At 36.4% G+C, this 18,862-nt stretch overlaps 1 protein-coding gene across 1 annotated transcript; it reads left to right on the top strand.

Moving 5' to 3' along the window:
* Positions 1-1,640: 1,640 nt before the first annotated feature.
* Positions 1,641-16,707, top strand: LOC147541924 (rho GTPase-activating protein 7-like). The gene is made up of 22 exons (XM_086632688.1): positions 1,641-2,030; positions 2,300-2,336; positions 3,092-3,168; positions 3,989-4,059; positions 4,133-4,211; positions 4,325-4,469; positions 4,571-4,690; positions 7,093-7,170; positions 7,317-7,372; positions 7,485-7,554; positions 8,138-8,225; positions 8,479-8,719; positions 9,248-9,469; positions 10,100-10,429; positions 11,656-11,705; positions 12,412-12,472; positions 12,558-12,641; positions 13,454-13,567; positions 13,653-13,822; positions 14,685-14,754; positions 14,974-15,180; positions 16,117-16,707. The coding sequence occupies exons 1-22, from the start codon at positions 1,992-1,994 to the stop codon at positions 16,306-16,308; spliced, it is 2,601 nt and encodes an 866-aa protein (XP_086488814.1). The 5' UTR covers positions 1,641-1,991; the 3' UTR covers positions 16,309-16,707.
* Positions 16,708-18,862: the final 2,155 nt, after the last annotated feature.

Genomic DNA, 18,862 nt, shown 5'->3' on the forward strand with positions numbered 1-18,862 from the left:
AAGTTCAGACGATTTAGGGACCGCAGTGTTTAACTAGAAACCAACAACGATGGTCGAATTACGGGATAATTCGCGGCTAACTTCGTCCGGATCCTACATCGGGTTACACCAAAGAGTGTCTACTTGATCGAAAGACATGACTAGAGGGATGAGACATGAAAGTATGGGTTAGACTTATAAATATGTTCAAAAGGCCAAGCAAAAGGGCTAAGACAAAGATATTTAAAAGGTCAGAACAATTCGGGTTTTGGACCGGGGTACTTAAAGGGACTTAAAGCCCATTAGTGGGACCGCCATGCCTTGGCCGACCGCACTAAGAGGGGGCCGACCAGACCTAGCCTTAAGGGCAAAGGTGGCGGCCATGCGAAAAAGTAAAGAAAGATAGAAAATAAACCTCCTTCTATTTTGATCTTTTAGGAAACCTAATCAGGGTTGGACTTTAACTGTGGGATTCTATATAAGACCCTCATTAGAAGAGATTTAAGTGTGGAAAATTTTCTAGGAGATTTCTAACTCTACAACATCAAGTAGAAAAAAAAAAAAAATTTGTTCCCAACTATCTATCTAGTTGAAAGAGAAGTTTTCTTCGTCTACCCACCATTAAAGTTCTAGCTAAACTTGAGGTGGGAGATTAAGTTGATTACTCGGTTTCTTAAGTAGAGGAGCTACTGTTGATCTCTTGGTCTTCTTATTCAACTGGAATAGTTCGTGGGATATTTAGCGATTAAGGTATCTCTAAACTAACTTAGTTTCATTATTAGCTTATACATGAGATCCTGGGGATACTAGTGTTAGACATTAGATGTCTGAGATTCCGCTTAGAACTCTAGGATACACCATAACCCAACAGTATGGTCCTTTTCACTTGGTAAACAATTTGGTTGTCGAGGACTTCTCCACAGACCTCGATTTTTTCCATACAATGACACCGACTTTGAACATCTTCTCATTCAGGTTGCATTTGTGGTGTCTGGGATTTTCTCCATTTGTCTACTTAATCTTTGACATCTCCTGTTAGGTCTAGATGTTCTCTGGTTACTTCTCTATTCTTCTCGTGATCGAAGTATTTACTTGGTAGTCTGATTTGCCTACTTTCACTAGCATAACAAACCCCATGGCGTACACCATCTTGTAGGGAGTCTCATGTTGCTCTTTTTGCGGTTTTCTCCGATTGTCTACTTAATTCTTGCCTTTCTACTCACACTTGGTCTTCAAGTAATGATCAGTGGTTATCTTGGTTCTAGATGTTCATTGGCCATGGGATGAGTCATGCTGACATATCAGACTTTTACTTGATACTCTACGAAAAAGCTTCGTACTCGTTCATTATCGAGTTGGCTTTCCTTGGTCCATCAGATTGTTTTTGGGACTCAGAATCTGGTGAAAATATTCTATAGATGAAAATAATTATAGAATATCTAATTAGACTTCAACAATGATCCTAGTACTTCATAATATAAGAAACTCTTAAATTTAAATAATTATGGAATATCTTTCTCTATCACATGAGCAAGTACTTGTTTGGGCCAGAAATCGAGAATGCAACTATCACGGGTAGAATTCATTTTAATACTCCACGTGGCACTAGATAAAGCTCTTCACATCAAATTTTGATGTAGAAGTATTACATAATTTTCCAAGTTCTTTTCACTCACCCCACCTAATCTACTAGTAAACAAAAGATAAAGAAAATGGAAATAAACACTTTAATCAACTTTAGAGAGAGAAACTAGAGAGAGAAAAAACAGAGTGGGTGCCTGGTGGAGTTGAGAGCGTGGTGTGGTGATGGTTCCCTTTTTCTGGTTTCTATTATCTTCTTCCCATTTTAGAGGTGTTTAGTTAGACAGACGCCTTTCTTCCTCCCCCCGAAATTGATTACATGGCTTGAAATCTGGAGGAACTCTTTATTTTCAAATGTTTTTTATTCAAACTTCTTCTATAACCGATTACCCATTTCGATGCCCTAATTTTAATCTCATTTTCAAGAAGAAATGTCGTCCGAACGACCAAGAGCAGCTGTTATGAACACTGTAAGTTTCTCTCTCTCTCTCGTGTTTGATGATCTATTTGAACTGATTCAAATGTGTTTTAGTAAAGTATTTGTGAACAGCTATTGGGATTTGGGGGGTTTTGTTTAGAAAGATCAGATTTTTAGTTTATAGTCAAGTTCAGTTCTGTCTTTGATGGTTGCTTATACTATACGATATTTGAATTTGTTTATATTTTCCTGCATTTGGTAGTTTGAAACTTCATTTTGGTAAACCTAACTCAGCAATTTTTTTTTTGTTTTGTTTTGTAGGTTTTCAAGAGTGGTCCACTTTTCATTTCATCTAAAGGTTTGATAAATCTTTTGTTATTTTTAAGCTTGGGTAGTTTAATTCAAGTTTCTAATGTTTGAGAACTTGAGTATTTAAAAGAAACCCCCAAATCTGTAGAAGAATGTACCTGTGAATAAACTCATGACAAACCACATCAATATGTAGGTTTATTGACCTAGCAGGAGGAATGTGTTGCCTTAGTTGGGAATGTTTCAGATTTCTTAGTCCATGCTTAATATCTCTTTGACTTGGAGTTTGACCATCAATGATGAATGTGAAGTTGTGGCCTGATTGATCTTATATTAGATACATTTAATCCCACTAGATGACATTGAGATTGTAAATTGTAATACATCTAATTAGATCCACTTTCTGTTTTTTACATACTTAAATTAGCTTGACCATATCCCATTTGATTTATAGTTTACTCGTATCACATTCATGATACTTCTTTTAAAGCAAAAGGACTGTTTAACTCTTTATGACGGTGGAATCTCTTCATAATTCAAGTATATTTAATTGATAAAAGATCAGTATGCTCTTTCTCTCTTCTTTAGGATTTAGGAATGTCAAAATGAAGTTGAAAATCGACCCAATTGTAATTAACCACGGATTGCATGATATGTTGTTATTTCTGTTTAATAACTTGCTCTTTGTTTGGTTCCATTTGAAACTTCCTTGCTTTTGAAATAAGTGGGTTACAATTAGAAAATGTGTTACACTGGTTACTTTAGTTCTCCGGACTCTAAATTATACTCGTATTCCACTTGCAGGGATAGGCTGGAAATCTTGGAAGAAACGTTGGTTCATACTCACAAGAACATCTCTAGTTTTCTTCAAAAATGATCCTGTCAGTATTAACCCATGATATTATATTACCTGTAAAAATAAATATGTTAATTTGATACAGTTTACATCACAATGTGATTGATTATATATTTTTTAGCTTCCACCAAGTTGAAAGAGCATATATAAATATATATATATGAATATATGAATTGCAGCCTTAGTGCAGAACTAGCAAGCATTATTATCTTCCATCAATGCATTGGTTCCTTTTTTATGGGAAATTGCAATTACCAAAAAAAGTTCAACAAAACAAACTCAATCGTCAAATGTACTATAACAGACCTTCCTTCCCCAGATGCTGCACAAAGAGCCCATCTTGTGAAAATTAATTTGTGAAGCGTATGATTTTGAGCTGCCATCGCCTCTTAAATGAAGATTGATGTAAAGTGTTTTCTTTAGTATTTTCAAATTTCAACATAGAAGTTACATTTCTTAATTCTTATGTTTCATTACACAGTCACGGTACTAAGATCTTTGTTAGATTCAACATTTTTAACATGAAAATGTTACTTGCCTTAAAACACTCTTGAATTTGTGGATTAATGATGCCACTTTAACAAACTCCTTTCAACTGCTAATCCAGTTCTTCCGTAGTTGACATAACTCTAAAACCAAATAAGACATGTTTTTGTTAATTCATGGCAAGCACCTTTTCATTTGGCTACGATCTTATCTATTTGCTTTAGTTATGAAACTGCATTTACTCGGAGTGCTTCTGTCTCTTACATACTATGTAAGCAATCACGGAAAGTGGATGTTATGGAAGAGAGCTTGTGATTGGATAATATGGAAGCACCTAATTACTTCTGGTTGTTGTGTAGAGTGCACTTCCTCAGAGAGGCGGTGAAGTGAATCTGACTCTGGGTGGTATAGACTTGAATAATTCAGGGAGGTAATGAACAATAGTAACATTCTATTTGGTAGTTATTTGGGTTTTTGGCTAATGTATAAATGTCTGTTTGCAGTGTAGTAGTCAGGGAAGATAAAAAACTGTTAACTGTATTGTTTCCTGATGGGCGTGATGGGAGAGCGTTCACTCTCAAGGTGCGTGTTCTTGATTCTTGTATACCAATTTATGGGTGCATGCTGCACTTTCTGGTTTATCCCTCCTAAGATTAACTTAGTTCCATGCTTTACTTTCTTTCTCTAAATTCTAGGCTGAGACCCCAGAGGATTTGTTCGAGTGGAAGACAGCGCTAGAGCATGCTCTGGCACAAGCGCCAAGTGCTGCACTTGTCATGGGTCATAATGGGATCTTTCGGAACGACACTACTGACACAGTTGATGGTTCTTTTCAACAATGTCCGTTATAATCTAATACAAAATTAGTTTGTGTACATGGTTTGCCCTTCAATTGATTTAGGTATGTACTAAATGTAAAAGTGTCTATTTATTTTATTCAGGGAGGGCTAAAGGCCCTATCAAGTCAATGGTTGTTGGAAGACCTATTCTACTTGCACTAGAAGACATCGATGGTGGTCCGTCCTTCCTAGAGAAAGCTCTTCGCTTTCTAGAGGTGTTCGGTAAGTTCCATCAGAATTTGATTAAGTTTGTTAACACTATTGTTTTGCGATGATGCATTCTTTTGGTTATAATCCTTCGTTAACACTAGCCGCCTTCGTGATTTCCTAGAATAGCAAACTGTAATTTAATTGTGTGTGTAACTTGAGTATATCACATGCTATATGTTGATAATGAGAACATCTGCTGTTGAATACTAATGCCACCACATTAAACTTTTGTATCCATTTCTGTTTTTATAATAAAAATCTTATACAACAAAACAGCTCGGTCGGTTATGGCCTTATGGGAGAGAAGATAAGTCTGGCCGTTCGTTTTTTGTTGGAAATTTGATAAAGATCAAATGTAAGGGAGGAATTATTTTTTGAAATACAGTTTCTAACTCTTTAAGTAATTTGTAAACAAGGTTGTTTAGGTCATTTAATTTGATTTGATGAGAGAAAAGAGGGGGAGGTAGTTACAAAAACTACCCATTTCCAACGTTTACATTCCTTCCTAGTTCCTATGATAAAAAACCAAAACTACCGAATCCACAATCCCACATTTTTCTTTACTCTCCACTTTCGTCTCAGAAAATGTGAGTTTTTGTTTTCATATTCCACATGCAAAATGTTATAAGCATTGTTGCATTGATATGAGTATATGACAGATATCCTCTCAAAGGTAATTATCTTTTCTTAGTGTCATGATCTCCTTTATACTGCAAGATTACTGCTAAACAGACAAGAGTTAAAATATGTGAATAGATTTATACAGGGTGGTTTATATCTGCACCTTTGCTTGCAAAAAACAAGAAGAGTAAAGGTCACATATTCATATGTAGAGTTGTAGAATACTAGTACATACCTATTACTCACGAGAAAACGAGTTTCTGTAACGACGAGCATTTCCTCTTTCTTCCTTCTGATTGCAATAGAAAAGAAAGGTGTTTCAGTCTTTCAGAGAGAAGTTGGTACGCTGAGATTACCTGAGTCCCCATATGATAGAGATGAATGGTAGCAACAACCACAAAAGGTGTATCGGAGGCGTCAAAAGAAAGATTCTAAGGCCCAAATTCTGATTTGACATGTCTTAGATGAAGGGCCCACTTGGAATCTTGAATAATGTGGGCCTAATCCAAAATGGTTCCACCTTGTTTAATGTTTTAATGCCTTTTAGTGTCTCTTTAATGTCTTTAATGTCTTATAGTGTCTCTTTAATGTCTTAAATGTCCTTTATAATGTCTTTTAGTGCTCTAGGAGTTTAGAAGTTCAATAGTCCACAAGTAGAGATGGCAATGGTGGGTTTTAGGCCTATATAAGGCATGTAATTCTGCTGTTTGGGACAGACAGAGAGTATTCCAGCAGCTACTTAAGCTTTATGTGTTTGTGTGATGCAAATACCCCAATGGTGTGATGCCTAAGGGCTCTAGGAGTGATTCCTACATCACCATATCTCATTGGAGGGGAATTAGAGGCTTTGCTGCTATATAATCTATTCTGCTATGAAGAGAGCTAACTTAGTTCTATAATAATTAAAATCAGATGTTAACCTAACTTTAGTTACTGCATGCACATGCAGTAATATTTTTGAAACCTAAGCATGCATTAATATAACTAATTAACTAGTGTTTTTCTTGGTGGGTGCGACAACCAAGTAAAGCCAAACATGAATTGTTATGTCATAAGCTACTAGTTATTGGTGGTGGCAGATCCAAGTATCATGCTAATAGCATGACACTACATATTAGCTATTTTAGGCATTTCTAGGCTTTTAACGTGATTGTCAGTTGTGCGCTACACTTGGATTTTCTGATTGTAATGTAACTATCTAAGCAAAAGAAATTAAACAAGTTACTGGTCTATTGTCTAATACGTTCTTCTGAGTTATTCTTGCTTCCAGATAGTTTAGCAAGTTGAAGTTCAACGGGGAAGCATACAATGGAGACAGGAACATTTTAAGCATCCACTTTTAGTTTTGCACTTCAACACACAGACCCACACAGACACACACACACACAGACAGACTCAGACAGACAGACAGACGCACACACGATACATATGTTTTGATCTATAAAAATAGGGCTTAAATTTTAATCCTCTTCCCTTTAAGGTGACACACACACCATACATATGTTTGATCTATAAAAATAGGGCTTCAATTTTAATCCTCTTTCCTTTAAGGTGTTCTATGTTGCTCCTAAAAAATATTCAACTCCAGTGATTCGAGAGTGCAACAGGAACTTTCTTACGAAGGGTTTGGAGGGAGGGAGGAAATGTTTGGTTTATGATGAGTTTGTTGTATCTACCGGATTAGTGAATTGTTTCTTCAATAAACCAAAACTTTCAGTTAGAACAATCTTACTGACACCGTGTTACCAATAAAAATTTTAGTTTGAATAAAATTCAACATTTTTGTTTTACAGGAATAAAAGTAGAAGGAATTTTGCGACAATCAGCAGATGTTGAAGATGTTTACCGCCGGGTCCAACAATACGAGCAAGGTCTCACACATAAATATTTATTTGCACTAAGATTATGTGTGTCCGAAAGCTGTTAATATCTACATGTGGACCAAATAAAATGAAATTTAACTACGATTAGCTGTTTCTGTTAGATGCTTTACATTTGTAAGTTGTGTTATTGCTAGGGAGGAACGAATTCAGTTCTGACGAGGATGCTCATGTTGTTGGTGACTGTGTCAAGGTATCTTTTCATTGGATCCAATGCTTACTTTTGTTTTGAGTCTAAATACCATGTCTATCATAGTTATATATTATTCAGTTGGGTGCTCACCCGTGTTATGTTTTATGTTCAGCACCTGCTTCGAGAACTACCGTCATCTCCAGTTCCTGCTTCTTGCTGCATCTCACTGTTGGAGGCATCTAGTAAGTTTGTATTACCTGTTAGTTCTTGATATTGTAGCATGTTAATGGGTTAATAATAAAGAAGTATTTTCAGTAATTTTTCTAAAGGGATTTGATGGGTAGCTCTCCGTCCATAAATAATTTATGAAACATTGTACCTTTGCTTATTAAGACGTGCTATTTTGGTTGAGAACTTGAGATGTTGTTCATGTCTCAGTTTTGAGCTCCAGTATACCAAATTAGAAAGTGAGGCAACCAAAAGGAGAACTTGAATAGGCATTGGAGTAATGAGGTTTCATTTGCTACTGAATACTGTTGGGCCCGAGCTGCATTATTTAAGCTCAAGAAAATGAACTTTTGTTCAGTTCTGCAAGCTTTTAATCAGCATTTGAAAATCTTTGCACTTTCTTTCTAATGTTGCCAAACTGAACCTAGATGGATAAAATAACATTCTCTGGATATATCACACTGAGTGGTTAAGAAGTAGCACTTTGTATACACTTTTTAATTTTGTACTTCTTAAGTTTATTTTTTTTCACTGTTTCACTTTCACCCCTAATTGCTGTTGTGATAACTTGGTTCCTTTGGTTTTGCACTGGACTAGGAATTGAACGAAAGGAAGCTCGGGTTAATGCAATGCGCTCTGCCATATTTGAGACGTTTCCAGAACCAAATCGACGATTATTACAGAGGTGATTGATTTCCTTTTTGTTCTCTTAACATTAAATAAGTTTCCTTGGCTACCATTTGCACTCTTCAGGTTTTTTTTTGTCGTTTTACTCAAGCAGCATATTGTTGGATTTTACTTGCAAAATCTGGTTTTAAAAGAGAGGCATGATGTTAAATACACTTCTCCATCCTTAAGTTCATAATCAATAGGTGATATTCATAGATTGCATCCTTAATGCTACTCAAGTTTTTTCTGACTTGTATTATTGTGAACAGAATTCTGAAAATGATGCATGTTATTGCTGCTCATGCTCCCGAAAATCGTATGAGTCCTTCTGCTGTTGCTGCTTGTATGGCACCTTTGTTACTTCGTCCACTTTTAGCTGGTGAATGTGAGTTAGAGGATGACTTAGATATGAGTGATGGATCCGCTCAGCTTCTTGCTGCAGCAAATGCTGCTAGTAATGCTCAAGCCATCATCACTATTCTTTTGGAGGATTATGACAATATATTCGATGTAAGTTCCGTATAAAAAAAGTTCTCAAATATGATTTATTAGCTTGGTATTGGAAAACCTGGCTTGCTGTATTTCTTCTAATTCGGAAATGCACATGAGTATATCACCTCATTAGTTATAAAATTATCATTAATGTGGAAGCCTGCCCATGAGGTCTATGCGGCGTTATTTTTATTTTCCGTTTTAGGATGATCTCTTTTTAATTAAGGGGTCATCTTCGCAGCAAATGAGGCCATTTAACCAACTGCTATACCAGGACGCCCTAAGAATATGTTTCGGATCTGTCACTATCCTGTTGAAACTTTCCTGAGTGTAAACAGGTAGCTATTGGAGACAAATCCATCTTAAATGATGCCCTTTCACCGTTAATTCGACACGGATATTCTGGAAACCGGAAAGCCGTTTCTGACAACCATTTGATATTTTTTGTGATTATTTAGATGGCAAGATGAAAACAGTTTAATTTTGCTTTCTCCTATTGCTTCTTACTTGTCTGGTTGGTTATGATTTCTCTATTTCTCTTTTTAGGATGATAATCTACAGAGATGCTCTTTCTCAGCTGATTCTCAAATGGGGAATAGTGGGTCCGAGGAGTCAACTGATGATGAAAATTTAGACATGAAAGATGGTGACTACCATGATATGGAAAATGATGTTGATCCAGAAGTTTATGATGATCCTGAGCGTGTACATAGTGGAAAGTTTAGTGAAAGCAGTGGCAATGGCGGCAATGATCTTTATAGCTATAAGGTTTGCGAAGTAATATATATGTATGGCGTGTTTTACTTTGTTTCTATTCTTCTCCCTCAAACTTCCGATAATATTCTTATATCCAACTAATAACAAAATCTTCATGCTCTTCCGGTAGAAAGCTGTATTACATTCATCTTCTTTTACGCATTCGATACTGCCACTTGAAAAAGCACAGATTGCTAGGTGTTCCTGTATTCAGAACCTACTGAAAAATGTTAATACCTCGAATCCTCTTATCGGTTATGTTCCTAGGATGTGTTCATAATCTTACACACCACTGTAATAGTGAATTTCACTGATTTCATTTCTTATCTGATGTGAACGTGAACACACGAGTCAACTCCACAGGATAAAAGATGTGATCAGGTGTGATATTCACATTCCATGCTAAGACTTTTAGTTGTAAGTAGTTTCTCATGTCGTATAACCATTTTAGAAAAGCCACTACTGTTCAGAACATATGTTTTGGCTATGTTTTTCAGTTCCTTCCTTATCCATAAAGTTCCTACTTCCAGTTATAATGCTATGTAATGTTTATGTTCAGGCATAATGCGCGAACAAATGAATTCTGGTTATTTGTTTCACCGACCTTTTCATCATTTTGTTCTTTCTCTATCCACTTCACAGGGTTTTGAAGGAGATGGTGGTTCAGATGTTGAATCTACTGGGGAGACCAGCGGTTTGTCAAACCATAAATGCTTAAGCGACAGTAATATACAATCCAATGAACAAGATCTCTGCGAGAAAGAACGCGAGAGCCCGATAACTGAGATGCATACCCCAAATAGTTTGTCTTTCAGTGGACCTCACCAATCGATGGCAGACCTTCTATCTTCTAAAGAACAAGGTCTTCCAGTAACAATTCCTGGTTCTCATGTATCTGCAGAAAAGTCTACAAGTAAACTAAGTAGCTACAGCCTCAGTGTCAAACGGTCATCCTTTTGGGGAAGAAACAATGTGAGTTAGTCTAATATCTCTTCTTTTTTTGTCACTTCACTGCTCTGTTGTTTCTTTTCTAGGCAACTCACTAGAAAAAATGTAAACAACTAAACTAATAGTAGCAAGTTTGGCTTAAAAATGTGAAATGAAATGTAACATGCCGTTTTGACTTCTGAACTTGGCTAATCTGGCCATCATCTTAATCAATGTTGTAAGATCTATGCGGTCACTAGCAGGGACAGATCTAGCAAGGACATGAAGGGGCATGTGCCCCCGATGCCCTGGTTGTCTTAAAAGAAAAGCTCATGTGTTTTTTGGTAATTTCGATTTTTTCGAATCAAATTAGAAGTATCATGTGTAGCAATTTCAAAAACAGTCAGTAGTCAAGTTTGTAAGGTGCCTACTATAGGCCTACGAGCTACGACTAGTTCTTAGCAATTTTGATTTTTCGAAACAAGTGATTTTGAGTCAAAACCGTTCGTTTTCGAAGATATTTTATCGCCATTTTCTTTAATCTACAAAAGCTTGCATAAATTAGACTGCAATGAAAGTTAATTGCTATAACATTTAGAGTTTTAAAGTATGCAGATTTCTCTTATAATCTTCCATCCGCTTCTCTTTACTATTTCCTGATTTTTTTAGTCATCAGCTTGTGTTTTTGTTGTTATTTTTCATACTCTACTGGACTTTTTTTAGCCCCATCAAAGGAATTTCTGAATCCGTCACTGATTCAGAAAAAATATTCGAAGTTGTCTTGGTATATTATCCCAATGTTATACTCTAACCCCCTACCTGATTCCATGTTCCCTTTTTGGGTAGGTTCGCGATCCAGTACCCTAAATTTGGCGTGCCTGATTATTAAGTCTTAATTAACCCAATTTCTTTACTGAAACCTATAAGCTTTGAGATAGTTAACTACACGATTTTTTTTTTGCGACGAGATGGAATATTTGAGTGTAGGTGTATCTATTATATATGGATCACCAAAAGTTTACATTATTTAGGAAAATAGTCCAAAAAGTGTCCAAGATGTATACCCCTAGCGTACCTCATTCTCACATGGTAGCCTACCGGTACCCGTACCACGTATCACAACGATCCGACATCCGAGTACCACTATATTATCCCACACCCCATGAACAAAATCCTGGACCCACCCCTGGTACTGGTTAGTTGACCAGCTTGTTTCAGCTAACAAATTAAGAAATTTGAATGCTAGAGTTTCATTATTTTAACTGTTACAGGCACGAAAGAATCCTTCAGTGGAATCGATTGACTCATCTGGAGAAGAAGAGTAAGTTTTTCTCTTTTGCGATAGCTTCATTTTCGTTTCATCATCACCACTATACAGCGGACATCGACAACAATACATATGATTAGTAGAAAGCTATGTGACACAGATAGTCATTTTTAATACTTTTGCCTTGTCGGGCACTACATATTCTTGTCGGACACAAGTGGAATATCTTTCAAAACTGATCTGGCAGGATATCAACGATATCAGCCAGGGAAACTAGAAAATTTAGTCATTATCAGTTACGAGAGAGGGAAATGGAGCCGAAGGAGAATGATTTGAGTGTTTCCATCTTATTATTTTCTAAAGTAAATTTGCAAACAATTAAAGTTTAGATAAGTAATTGTATTTTATTGACACCAATTAGATGGTTGGTTTTGTGAACCCTTGTTATAGAGGGTACATGAAATCGTGCATTTCAAACTCCTCCTGAACTGAATCCCTCAAACTTGTTTCCCTTGTCTCAACTCTTAAAAATATCAATTTCCCTACATTTATCCTGATACTTTTACCCTGTAAGGAACCTGACCATCCCTTTGCCAATAGAAGCCGATGTAAGATCTCAATACTTGGCTCCTGGCACATCCAATGCTAAACTGTCTATTAGTAATTAAAAAATGTTTTCTTATTTCATTAGTATCATAGAATATATTTCGTGGTGTGCCATCTATTTGTACTCAAGTTAGTTTGCTATTCTTTTACGTAGGCTTGTCATACAGAGACTTGAGATCACGAAAAATGACTTGCGCAATAGGATAGCAAAAGAGGTATGAGTTAACTATTTCTTTGAACATCATGTAGAATCTGGCAGCTGTGCTCTTTACCTAGTGTATTTGGCTACTTTCTCGTCAGGCTAAAGGAAATGCAATTCTGCAAGCAAGTTTAGAGAGAAGAAAGCAAGCTTTGCATGAACGACGCTTGGCACTTGAACAAGATGTATGAATTTCTTATCTTTAATCTATTAACTCTATTTGAGATTTTGTTTCTATTTCCATTTTTTTAGTAATGGAGTCATGGACCATAACCACGATGATCTAGTAGTTAGTATAGCGTATTTAATTATTGAGAGTTATCTATAAAGCATAGTTGCTCAGATTATTAGTAACCACGGTCCTATTTTTATGCCTTGTCTGGCACGACTTTTTCATGCACGAACAGAAACTACCTTGAACTGACGCACTCTCAAGTGTCGGTTAGAAAGGAGTGGCTATTAAGAGTACTAGAGACTTATTTGGTGTTTGTACCTTTGAAGCATCTGAATCTGGTTAGATACATCTAACATTGAAATTTATATCCTCTTCAGACTTTGAGCTTAGTAATTCTAGATTGAATCTAATCTGGTTGTACATCAAGTCAGATCTGCATATTTCCCTTGAGCTAAAATTTATATCTGAAATCTCACTTTAAAGAATCTAACTTCGCTAAAAAGTACAACATTTAAAATTCAGAAGAGGAATACTGGACAAGTAGAAAAATGACACCAAATATTCTTTCACCTTCTTTAAGTTAGAAGGTCGTTTTCGATTCCAACAATCACCAAAGGTTGGGAGCACCTGGAGGTGCTATTAATATGGACTCTTCTTAAATCTGCCTTGCTATTGGAGGATTTCCCACATTCATGATACTGACTAGAAACACAAGCGAAAGGAAATAATCAGCAGCCCCTCCAACACTGATTCTGGTTTAAGTGAAGCATAATTAGTCGGTTACCATGTAAGTAACGTGTTCCTGTTAACTGAATGTCTCAGGTTTCGAGACTGCAAGAGCAGTTGCAAGCTGAACGAGATCTTAGAGCTGATTTGGAGATTGGTCTGAGCATGTCATCAGGACAATTTTCTAACTCACGTGGCATGAATTCCAAAGTCAGTATTCTCCTTTTCTCTCTAATTTATGGTTCCTTGACCCAAGTTATCTTTATCTGAAGTCTGAATCCTTTTATGGCTGAAGACAAGGGCAGAACTCGAGGAGATTGCCCTTGCTGAAGCAGATGTAGCTAGGCTGAAGCAGAAGGTTACCGAACTTCATCTTCAACTGAATCAACAAAGCCAGAACCACTACGGCACCCTTTCAGATGCAAGTGATCGCCACCAACATTTGCATAATCTTCATTCACAACAGTGAGATGTCTAAATCACTACTGGCTTTCTTAGTCGTTTTGTTTGTTATCTACTTATCTGTCTGCTCAGGGTGTTCATCATATCGTGAATCAGTTCTCATTCTGTAGATTACCATCTTAGAATTGAATTACAAATCGTAAGACCTTTTTCCTTGAGAGAATATACATGTGTGTGTGTGACTGTGTGTGATATATTTATATACTTTATTAGGTTAGTTCAAAATATTACAATTTCATTCATCGCAAAATTATCCGCTACTCAACTTCCAATTTTTCTTGTTTGTCTTGTGTTTCCAACTGTATGAAGTTTACCATGAAAAAGTCCCAAGCACCAAATGAATCATCAGTCTATCAGATATCTAAGTATGTAATAGAATTTTGTTGTTGTAGTTGGAGTTGAATCTCAAGTTTCGACTTGAACTTCACAAAACAATACAAGAGTAATTAAAGATTCTTGTAAGGTGTGTGTTAAATTCGATTGAAATTGAATTTTGTATGACAGGACTTCAATTGTAGATTCAAATAATAACTGTAAGATTTTAACATAAATGTAGGCTGTTCAGTTTTACTGAATAACAATCTGAGAAATTATTACTCAAAAACCTAACAGACCAGCTTTTAGCAATTCATTTTCAAAATCAAGTCAAGTCGTACATCGACCCTCAATATATAACCTAATTAGTTAAATCTGGATCTCTGAAGCTTTAGTAATTTGGATATGGTCTCAGATCAGATTTTAAATCCAGTTAGAATGCTAAATCCATCTAGCATGATGATAAATTAAGAAGGGCTTCCTCTCATTAGAATTACCTGTTTCGTGCGGATCATGCACCTTGTTCACTTTTTTTTTTAATTTACTGCAGGAAGTTTCTTCAACAAAATTTTGATACAACACTAGCCTTTTGTAATCTTGAAACAAGACAAAGAAATGAGGTATTTCATTTGAAACTCTTTACCTTCATTCCGATCATATTCTAATGATTTATTGGTACTTCAAAAATAAAGGGTAGTTATGATCACCCAATGCATTGATATCTCTCTCTCTCTCTCTCATGGTGCTAAAAATCACACGGTGCTTGTACTTTCCTAGTGCACAAGTATTCTAGGTTTATTGTGAAAACGAAAACTGTTCATACTTATTGAATGACACAGGGGAGTTCATTAGGAACTGAACGGAGGAACATGAAGGAGCAGGTGTTGTCATCTGCGAACACTAGCAAACAGCTTTTCCAGAAGCTGTACGGTGAGTCAGCAAGCTTGAGTGATTCAAAAAGTACAGAGGCATCTACTAGTTTTTCTGCAGATGAGCTATCTGCAGTTGACTCTGCAGCTGCTCCTTCTACATCAAGGCCAGTCGAGGTAAAAATTCTAACCACTTTCACTATAGTTGTTTTGCACATATAGCTAAGTAATGGTAGAGCGCTAAAGTCACTTTTCGTGATCAAATGATGTCAGCGTTTATGTATATGCCGTGTTATGGAGTCAATTATTGACCCGTGCCGAACTTGATAAAAAAAGATCAAACCATGGTATATAATGAGAATGAGAATGTGAGAACGTTCGAGAGGGGCATGATCTTTATGTCTTTTTGTAGAAGTCAGCATGCTTGCAAGAGAGCCCAAAACTCAAGTGCCTCAAACCCTTGACATGGAAATCATCCACACAAGTGCTTGGGTCTTCTGTTTTCTTTTAATATTTCTTATAAGCTGTTATAATTCTTTTGTTTTCCACGTCCTTAATAATGAGAGAGGAAAAAAGGAAACAAGAAAAGAGAAAGATGATGAAAAACCTACACAACATGGAACAATTATTAGGTATCAAATAGAATAAATAGAAAAAGGGCAAAATGGGGCCGTTGGTACCCATTTCTCGACAAGAAATTATTGTGCCATTTGCGATAGTAACAACGTTCTGTTCTTTGTAAACCATTATTAAAAACAATAGACATTAACCTATCGTCATGATTATGTAAAAGTTTAGACAAGACACTTCAAAATCACACACATACTGAAGTAACTGCAAGTATCTGATAGGATGAGTATCCAATGTGGCAAAAGTAATAAAAAAGGAGTAATCGTGGTGAAAAACCAAACTCCATTAGGCGGACAGTTCAATCCCTAACGAATCACTTGGTTGGTTTTTCTTGACTAAACATTGGGTAAACAATAGCTACTCTAATCTGTTGCATCTACAACGACATATAAACTTAAATTTTCACTTCATGTGAATTAAGAAAATCAGTAGATCTTATTAATACAGATCGTTTGACATGTTATTTCTGATCAATATTGGCAGGCCATAGAATATCCAAGGCATCAATCTGCAGCTTCTTCCACGTTGGTAGAACTAACAACACGACTCGATTTCTTCAAGGAACGAAGAAATCAGCTCATGGAACAACTCCACAATCTCGACGCAAGCTATGCTACAGCTACTTCTCAAAGCTTGGTTTATAAGCAGCAACAATCATCACCTCCATGGAAATAACATAGACATGATCAGAACTCAGAAGCATCAGATTAACACATAATCTCCGATTTTGGTGGGAGAACTTCTGCTGTGATACATTGTTTCCATATTCTTGCCTCCTGTATATTCATCCTTCGTTGTATTCTTCGTTCAGCTTTATTTTTGCATGTCTGTTTTGTTTTTCGTTACTTATTTCAGTTCCCGGCCGTGAATGTATTTTATTACTCTTGTAAGTGCTCTAGTAAGTATTTTGTTGCATTTATTGATCCTCAATTGGATTGGGGGACATTGTAAGTTCTTGTTGAAGTATTGAGGAGAAGAAGGGCAGATAAAGTACTTCTTGAAACTTGAAACACATAAATGTTTGCAGATTTTATCAACTGATAAGTGAATGGACATCTTGTAATTGTTAGGTGAGTTCAAGTTCTTTTGGTTCATTTTCTATAGTGTTGTTGTTGTTGCTAATGCTTCAATCTTTCTCGTAGATTTCAAGCTCGCTCTTCAATCGTCAATCTTCAATATATTTTGTCACTACAATTCAATGGAAACACCTTAATTTACAGAGTTTAGCTTTGGGTAATGAAATTAGACCTTGTCCTGATAAATATATTTTTTTTTTGTTAAGAGTTGTCCTGATAAATATATTGATGAAGACAAAGAAATCATCAGTTGAGAAAATAGTATAAATAAATAAATGACTTAATACAATAGATAAGACTTAGGTGTCGTTTGGCAACACTAAAATAAGTTATTTTTTTACTTATTTAAGTAGAAAAAGTCAAAATTAGTTTGGTACGAAAAATTACCGACTTTATTTAAGTTCAAATTTGACTTTCTTTTGAGGTTATAATTTTTAACTTTTGACTTCAAAGTAAATTAACTTTTTTTAGACACGCATGAATTTTATTTGACGATTTTTTTTCTATCTCCGCTCCTCTATCACAACATAACTTCTACCATACTATTCTACTCCCACCACCACCACAACAAGCATTGCACCTCTCCACCACCCTACCTCAACTACCACCACCACACCTTAACCACCACCACCACCATACACCACCACACCTCGACAACCACCACCACGTAGCTCCACCACCACCGCCACCGCCACCGCCACCGCCACCGCCACCACCACCACCGCCGCCACCACCACCACCACCATACCTCGACAACAACCACCTCGTAGCTCCACCACCACCACCACCACCACCACCACCACCACCACCACCATACCTCGACAACAACCACCTCGTAGCTCCACCACCACCACCACCACCACCACCGCCACCACCACCACCACCGCCACCACGGTACCTTCACCACCACCACCACCACCACCACCACGGTACCTTCACCATCACAACCGCCACCGCCACCACCACCACGATACGTCCGCTGCCACCATCATACCTCTACCACCACCACCATCAAACTTCAACCACCACCATACCCCATAACCATACCTTCATGGCATCACCACTACCACCAATACCACCACTACTTCGTATACAAGAGTAATCATGGAAATCGTAACTAAATTCAATTAAAATCAAATATCTCTATGAGAAAGAAAATAAAATTATCAATAGTAAATTAAGTTACCAAACTAACTTTTTTACTTATAAGTAACATTTTTGCCAAATATACTTTTGAAATTTTTTTACCTTTTTAAAGCAAAATAACTTCTACTACAAGTAAAAGTACTTCTACTTTTGGTTGCCAAACGACACCTTAATCTATGACTTAATGACTCACCCAGGTAAAAGAATGGTTTAGAACGTAGTCAAACTTTGAATTTTTTTTATCATTTTTATCATTTAATGAAGGTGAGTCATTAAGTCATAAATTAAATCAATTTTCTTTTGTCATTGTAGCACTCCCCGATGGAAATTCTATAATGACGGCAACCAATTCTAATTTTTGAGTAGAAGTTAATTTGTGTGTAAGATGTTATTTATTTTTAGATTTACATTCTCAAATATTTAGTTTGGTTCGTTTTTGTTAAGAGGAAATCCACGAATTGTGATAATAGAAGACTTACTTTATCCAAATTGAAAGTCAGTCCTTTTCATAACAAGAGGTCCACCATTTTATATTGCGTAGAACAGTTAACGCGAGAGTCCGTGCCGAAGGCACGGGTTATACCTAGTAAATAAATAAATGACATGTCAGTTGTGAAAACTTTATGTCATAAGTCTGTATTACTTCCCAAGGAATTTCAACACAACATATTTTGGGGAAGCAAAATTTGTTTGTTAGATCAACTTCTAAGATTTTCTATCGAGAAAATTGAACTCAACCCGATTGAAAAGAATTCCAGAAAACTCTATAGATAAGAGGGAAGTGAGTATCGAAAACAATCCTTGCTCACATATAGCGAGGCAATAAATCTAGACAAATATTTAATCAGCACGGATAATAGTGGGTTGTCGTTACTCTAATGTACGTAATGAAGTGTACTGACAATAGACCGCTATACTCAATTGCCGAACAGAGTAACTGTCGGAGAAATTCGAGTGAGGAAACTTGAACTGCTACAGTAAGAATTCTTGGATATCTGAGAAAAATA

This window comes from Eschscholzia californica, unplaced genomic scaffold (genome assembly GCF_041429995.1).
Source record: "Eschscholzia californica isolate CP2 unplaced genomic scaffold, dmEscCali1.0.p SCAF_4, whole genome shotgun sequence".
NCBI classification, from domain to species: domain Eukaryota; kingdom Viridiplantae; phylum Streptophyta; class Magnoliopsida; order Ranunculales; family Papaveraceae; genus Eschscholzia; species Eschscholzia californica.